We start from the raw sequence: 7,498 nt of genomic DNA, 5'->3' as shown, positions 1-7,498 counted from the left end.
GTCAAAATGTTTTTTAAAGTTAAATTTTATTATCAGGATCTTTAAATCCAAACATTTAATCTGAGTTTGTCTTTTTATTTATTTTATTGATTTAAAAACAGATTTTTTTTGACAGAAACTCTTCCAATCTGTTAGTTTGTCGTCGGGCTGCGCAAAGTTTAGACAAGAACTTTTCCTTCTGTCAGATTAAATCTTTGTTAAACAAACTCTTCARTCGTCATTCATTAATCTGAAATACGAGGTTAGAGGATCAGATTAATTTAATCTGTGGTTCATGTGAGCAGAATCCCTGCTGCAGATCTGATCGTGTTTCTTAAAGAAGGAAAAATATAGAAGCTGATTTCTTCTGGAAAAAGTTGTCCCAGGAGCAACAAAAGGCTGGAAAGAAATAGCTGAAGGAGAATTTTACACCAGATTAAGTAAATTATGGACAGATTACTGCGGATAAAAAGATTATTTTAGGAAATAAAGATGGGCAGMTGTTCAGCAGTCTCTAAAACCAGTGAAACGAATTCAGAATAAAGTTCCTCAATAAAAGTTTCCAGTTCATAATCTCATCCACAAATTATTATAATCTGTTATCAGATTATTATAATCTGCATTAATCTCTGAACTCAAAGGCTGAAAGTTGATATCAGATTATCGTGACCTTTACTGCATTAAAAGAGAACGGTTCAGGGGCTGGATGGTTAGCAGGCCCGCCTGCCTCTCTGATGGTATGGGGGTGCATTAGTGCCTTCATTGAGGGCACATCTGGAAAAACACAACCAGTGAACATCTGCACTGGTCCAGGACTAAACTGCTGGAGACCTCCATCAGACCAGAAAGGGACAAGGTTCCCTCCAAAACCTCTAGAACTGGTCTCCTCGGGTCCTTCAGAACCTCTAGAACTGGTCTCCTCGGGTCCTTCAGAACCTCTAGAACTGGTCTCCTCGGGTCCTTCAGAACCTCTAGAACTGGTCTCAGGTTCTTTATTTACGTTTGTTTATATTTTACAGAAATGTTTCATATTTAAACATGGCTGTTTGTTCTTTCTGCGACGGCAGACATGTAAAATGGCGTCTGTGCAGCCGGGTCTTGTTTTATGACCCCCCCCCACCGGCCCACCTCCTGCCAGCTGTTTCCCTCAGGACCCGAGGGATGAAGGTTTCTGTCTGTTTGTTTATGAGGGGAAGATAAAACAACAACCAACCGTCCCACCAGGAGAATTCTACAAAAATTAGAGCGAAAAGCTCCGGCGCTGGTTCTGACCTCGGACCTGTCATCATGGTTCTGTTTGGAGCAGAGAGTAGGTTTTAACGGTCACCATCGCCCGCCGTCACAGAAGCAGGCAGGATGAGTCAGCTAAATATCTCACAAAACTGGACAGATTTTAATGAAACTTTCAGACTCGTCCCACGTTCGGCTGATTGACCCAAACCCAAGAAGATGACAGATTAAACTGCTCATGTCAGTCAGTTTAACAGATGTTAAGCTAACATCTGAGCTGGTAGTCGCTGAGACTCATCCAGAAATCGGACTGAGCAGTAACGAAACGATGTCGCTCGTCTCGTTACCTCTCAGGTTTGAGCCAGAAATACGTTCCTGTTTCCAGGTTTYATCATCTGAACCCTCCTGCTGCCCGCGGCTCAGTTTAACCCGAGGGCAGCAGGAGGGTCAAACCAGACTGAACCGGCCTCCTGCCCTCTGTGGAGGTCAGAGCTCCGCCTCCTGACCTGATGACGCGGCCGAGGCGAGYGTCACGTGAACATTCCTGCAGCGTGTTCTGGGACAGGAAGTGACCTCGTCTGTAATTACACGTGAAGTCAAGTCGTCCTGCTGTTGTTCTCAGGCTCCCGAGCGTTGACGTCTCTGCATCTCGCACAACGACTTCCACGTCTCCGTTCCTGTGGCTCGCCCGGAGGCTGTCGTCGTAAATCATGATTCACCTCCACACGTGTCACACAGACGAACAAATGGGCCTTGGCCTGCAGCCATACCTCCCTGGAACGTCTTCCTCCACAAAACCGCTCTCCTGTCGTCACCCGCCCCCCTGGCCCCGCCCCCTGCAGGCCAACGATGTTTTCTCTGACGGTCCTCCATGGGAAGTACCTGGCAGCGAATGCTAGTGGCAGGCGTCTGCCCGGACACGTCCACCCCCCCCCGTCTCCACGGCCACGCGGCGTGAGAACTGTGGTAACCATGACAACGAGGGAGGCGCACCTYGTGCTGTTTATTTAAATGTTGTGAAAGGATTTAGCCTCTCTGCCTCTTCAGGTTCAATGCAGAAACATCAGAATCCTGGTCCCCTACAGCSCGAACAATCAATATCTTACCTGCTGCAGATAACTTTCAAACAACTCAGTTTTTATTGAGGGTTAAACTCTTTTCATCTCCAAGTCCTGTTAGAAACACATTCAGTTTCTCCTGAATCTCCACTCAGCAGCAGAGAGACTCCAGACGACGCAGCTGCTGAAATACAGTATGAACCTGCTGACCTTCAAAATAAAAGCACAGCAAAAGCAGAATCATTTACAGTTGAGTTTTAAATGTAGGTTATAAGTAGTAATCGGAAAGCTAACAGTAGAAAAAAGGAAAGTAGCAAACAAAACTCTAAAAGTAGCAAAAGCTAATAGTAGCTAAACAAAGCTAATAGTAGCAAAACAAAGCTACTAGTAGCTAAACAAAGCTAATAGTAATACATCTGCCCCCCTGCAGATGATTTTGATGTTTTTCTTTCTCTTTGCAGGTTGTTTAAAGTTGGACCTTCCTGCCATGTGGTGATCTTCTCAGCACTCTTTAAAAAAGACTCTGACTCTCTGAGTTCTGGACTTCTTCTCAAGTCTTGCCCCGGCGTCATCATGGCCCACCCTTACGAGCCCTGGTTACGGACGGCGCCGCCTAGCGGCAGCTCCGAGGACATGAACATCCCGTCCTGGTGGGACCTCCATCGTGACGTGCAGGCGGGCAGCTGGATAGACCTGCAGACGGGTCAAGGCCTGCCGTCGGTGAGTCCGGGGAGCTCCATGGGTCTGCAGCCCTCGTTAGGACCTTACGGTTCCGACCCGCAGCTCTGCAACCTGCCCCCGGCTCAGCACGCCTCGCACTCGTCCCACCTCTTCCCTCAGGACGGGTTCAAGATGGAGCCGCTGGCCCCGGAGATGCTGCAGCAGGAAACCTTCTCCCTGGAGGAACCGCAGGAGACCTCGGCGTCGGCCCGGCCCAAGCCTCAGCGCCGCTCCTCGTCCCGGGGAGGCAGCCAGGCCGTGTGCCGCTGCCCCAACTGCATCCACGCCGAGCAGATGGGCCAGAGCGCCGACGACGGCCGGAGGAAGCACATGCACAACTGCCACATCCCGGGCTGCGGCAAGGCCTACGCCAAGACCTCGCACCTGAAGGCGCACCTGCGCTGGCACAGCGGCGACCGGCCCTTCGTCTGCAACTGGCTCTTCTGCGGCAAGAGGTTCACCCGCTCCGACGAGCTGCAGCGCCACCTGCAGACGCACACCGGCGCCAAGAAGTTCAGCTGCGCGCTCTGCCCCAGGGTCTTCATGCGCAACGACCACCTGGCCAAGCACATGCGCACGCACGAGTCCCCGCCCACCCACGGGGAGGTGAACGGCGACGGGAGGGGGGAGAAGGGTTTCGACGAGGCCACGCCCCCACAGCACTCCTCGAACGTGTCCGACAGCACCGAGTCTCAGCTGAAGCTGAAATGTGAGGCGGAACCGACGGATCAGTCCGGCTAGTCCCGCCTCCGAGACACGCCGGTGCAGGTCAGAGTCCACGCTCGGTGGCGCAGAGTCGTAGTTTCAGGTAGAGTAGAGACTAGAAGGAAGATTTGGACCAACTTTTACTGACGGAGGCTGGAAGGAAGGAAAACTGTAGCCGTGGTTCTGAGACGCAGCCGGCTGCAGAGAGAGAGAGAACCTGCAGCTCGTTTACAGGAAACTTTCTGTCTAAAAACGTGCGCATCCTGCTGAACCGGAYCAGAACATCCAGAAAGGTCCAGAACTGCTCAGTGAAGAAGTTTGACGGTAAAGCACGAGAACCAGCAGGAGAACAAGAACAGGTCCTGGAGGAGGAACAAAAACAAAAAAAGTGGGAACGAGTGATGAGAGCCCCTTCCTGGACCCGACAGAAAAACACCGCCTGACGTGAACCCGGGCTTCTGTCGGGACACGCTGAGGACGGCAACACAAACAGACTCAGATCCATCCTGTCAGCGCTGCAGGTTGACGGGCCTGAAACATCCAKCGTGAAGAAACAAGACATTTAAAGCCCAACGTGACAATGTTTCCTCTTAACGGTGGATCAAATGTCTGAAACAACAAAGTTACACGAGGCCTCTGCTCACAAATCATCGTTTTAAAACAAAACGCAGCCCAGGGTTTTAGCTTCATTTAAAAAAAAAATAGGCGAAACTATCTCTGCAGCAAAGCTTTAAAGTACCTGTGACATGCCTATCCTTTATACAGACTCAAAGAAAACATCTTTATACTTAAAAAAGTTAGCATAATACACATGATTTTACTCATTTTGTCCCATAACTGGCCTATTTTCCTTTGAATTTGGCTCAGCCAAAGTGAAACAGGAAGTGACATCAAAGGGGAACTCGTTAAAAAAAATAAACTCTGGTCTTTGTTTATTAAAATAAAATTATTCAAACTTTAACTCTTCTTCATCTCTCTGATAGTGACTCAAAAATAATCTAAAGAAACATCAGATTCTTCTCTGCAGTCTGTGTTATCAGCTGTTGTAACAACGCTCTGTTTACATGCWGWCATTCCTCTTTGACATCACTTCCTGTTTCTTCACATGYAAATATCTCAACAACTGTTCATCTCAGTGACATGAAATTTATTTTGCAATATTTTATCAATGTCCTCTTTCCAAAAATGCATTCATGTTTATTACAAAAAATTGATGTCTCAGGCACTTTAAGACTGCAGAAATGTGATTGTAAGTGGCCTTGCTCAAATTAGCAAGCTRCTAATGGCTAGTTAGGCCACTTCTGAAGCAGATTTGCGTCATTTTAAAACAAAACAAAACAAGTATATTTTATGTTTTTAACCCAATTAAATAATTTTAAATTKAGCTAATATTGTTTTATAAAACTTTACATTGCAGTCAGTGTTGAATTCCATGATTATTCCAGCAGGAAGTGACCCCAGACATGCTACAGCTATGTGCTGCTGTCACTGTTTGTAACTAAATATTCGTAATATGACTAACAATGAAAAAAAGGTTAAAAATACCTTTGACTCATCAGTCCTGTCAGAATTAAACTCTTGTTCAAAGAGCTATCTACAGCATGTAAGATGATGATTATAACCTCTCTATTGAACAATCACTTTACTTTTACATCTCTGCTGCCCTCTGTAGGATAAAAAATAAGATGTGTAACAATTCACATTTTCTAAATTTGATTAAAAGAATAGAAACAGTTACATTTATTATCAGTAAACAATGTGTGCAGCTGCAGTTTGGTGCCATTCACAACAAAAATCATGTGAGCAGTTAACTTTCATTATTTGTATCTAATCAATAGATCTGCAGTAGGCAGATTGAGCAGCTTTTTACTTATCAACTGAGCTTAGTGTCAAAACGTTACAAAACTTACAGCAGATTCTTAKGAAGCTCGTGATTTCTGTGTTTTTAAATAGAAAAACTGAAGAAAGTGCTTAAACATTAGTCAATTATTGTTCATTGACTAGTTTAAATTTTATTCTGTGATATTATAGACAGATGTTTCATTTTATAGAACATAATTTGAATTTRTTGCTGTAGAAACAGTCGTAGTTTGTTGAATTTGTGTGAAAAATAACTTAAACATTGTGTGTTTTCACTTGTATTTAATCAATGACTCTTCTTTAGTAATTAAAGAAATAATTTAAAAAGATGCTCAGTTCTTGTCTGGCTTTTATTTACGTTTCGTAATTGTTTGCAGAGGAGCAGAACAGACTAAAAACAGAAAATTCATTAATTYGTCATTAATATTTCTTAAAGGAAATGTTTTAAATCCTTCAGTTGGGTCTAATAAAGTGGAACTGCAAAGCTTTGATYKGAATTCCTCTTTATTGTAACTCCACAAGCCCCTCTTTCACTCCTTTTCTGATGTGTCGCAGAACAACTCATTTTGAGGCTGTCTCTTAACAGTCAAAGGAGCCACTTCATGCCCCGCCCCCTCCAGCTAACACACTGCTTCATTCTAGTTTCACAGAGGGGTTTGGTGACTATATAGCTGCGCAGAAATGTTTTATTTACAATTTAATTAAAAGATGTCAGCAAGGGAAGACTTGTCCATCCAGCCTTACATGGAGCCAGAGTCTGACCCAGAACCAGAGTCTGACCCAGAACCAGAGTCTAACAGAACCAGAGTCTGACCCAGAGTCAGAGGAGAATGAAGACCACCAAAATCCAGACTTTGTTTGTGACCTGTCACATCGAAACGAGGATTAAATAAAAAAGTGGAATGTGGAGGAACAGGCAGATGTGGGGTTTTGATGTGCAAAAATTGCATTTTGTCCAAAATATATAAAAGCCTTAATGTATCATTTGAATGAACTGTCTGAAATACAATCCTAAGAAACATTTTTGAAGCATTTTTTGAGCAGCAGCAACAAAAAAGCTGATTTTGAGGAAAAATGCATAAAAATTTTAAATGCTTCCCTGTGAACTAGCAATGGTTTTGTTTCTTTCCAGCTGGAAAATCTTAAATAATATTAGAGGTTTAGTCTTTATATTAACATCAAAAACTACTCAATAAATTTACAGAAAATTAGGGTTCAGACCAAACAGTGATGTATTATCTTAACCATCAAGACAAATGAAGTCATCTCTCTGGATGAGCTCATGATATCAGGATGATCCAGGTRTCAAAATGTAGCTTTTAAAGCAGGAATCTGAAAATGTAATTAGGCCCATAATTAGGTCATTTTGACCAAATTTGACTTAATCCTCATTTTGACGTGATGGCTCACATTTAGAATATTCGTAGCAAATACTGTGACGTAATAGTTCATAAAATAGAGAAAACTGAAGGGGTTGAAAAATGTGACCCCAACAGATTATAAAGATATCACTGCAGTWCTGGGATTGATTAAATTCAACTTTTCTGCTTCCTAGAGACTCCAAGTCCACAACAAAATGTATTTAACAGCTAAAAATGTGSATTTTGTATGATATGTCTCCTATAAGTTATTTGAATGACATTTTGTTTTCTGTTCGTTAGCAGGATTACTGCGGTGTTTATAATAGTTTACAATACATTTCACAGGAGACTAAAACTCTTTGAATTAATGAGATACAACACAAAAAAAAATCAGAACGTTAAAGAATATATATTTAACACTTTCTCAGTTGGTTGTTCCTTTATAGATTTTGCCACAGATTAAGAAAAAAAAAGTCATTTTTTGCAGTCAGATGTGGTCCTGTTTCTTTTAGTCAATGCAGAATTACACGTAAAAGAAGAATCAGGCAGTGAGCCCCCTGCAGGATGACAGAGGTACTACAAGAC

The 7,498-nt window shown here is 43.5% G+C and overlaps 1 protein-coding gene across 1 annotated transcript; it reads left to right on the top strand.

The window, feature by feature from the left end:
• The first annotated feature begins 2,452 nt into the window (after nucleotides 1-2,452).
• sp6 (Sp6 transcription factor) lies at nucleotides 2,453-4,382 on the top strand. Its single transcript, XM_014021653.1, has 2 exons — nucleotides 2,453-2,516; nucleotides 2,729-4,382. The coding sequence occupies exons 1-2, from the start codon at nucleotides 2,464-2,466 to the stop codon at nucleotides 3,726-3,728; spliced, it is 1,053 nt and encodes a 350-aa protein (XP_013877107.1). The 5' UTR covers nucleotides 2,453-2,463; the 3' UTR covers nucleotides 3,729-4,382.
• Nucleotides 4,383-7,498: the final 3,116 nt, after the last annotated feature.

The sequence above is a fragment of the Austrofundulus limnaeus genome, unplaced genomic scaffold, assembly GCF_001266775.1.
Source record: "Austrofundulus limnaeus strain Quisiro unplaced genomic scaffold, Austrofundulus_limnaeus-1.0 Scaffold300, whole genome shotgun sequence".
Lineage (NCBI taxonomy): Eukaryota > Metazoa > Chordata > Actinopteri > Cyprinodontiformes > Rivulidae > Austrofundulus > Austrofundulus limnaeus.
The sequence above is the reverse complement of the archived record's forward strand: the minus strand, read 5'-3'. Positions and strand labels throughout refer to the sequence as shown.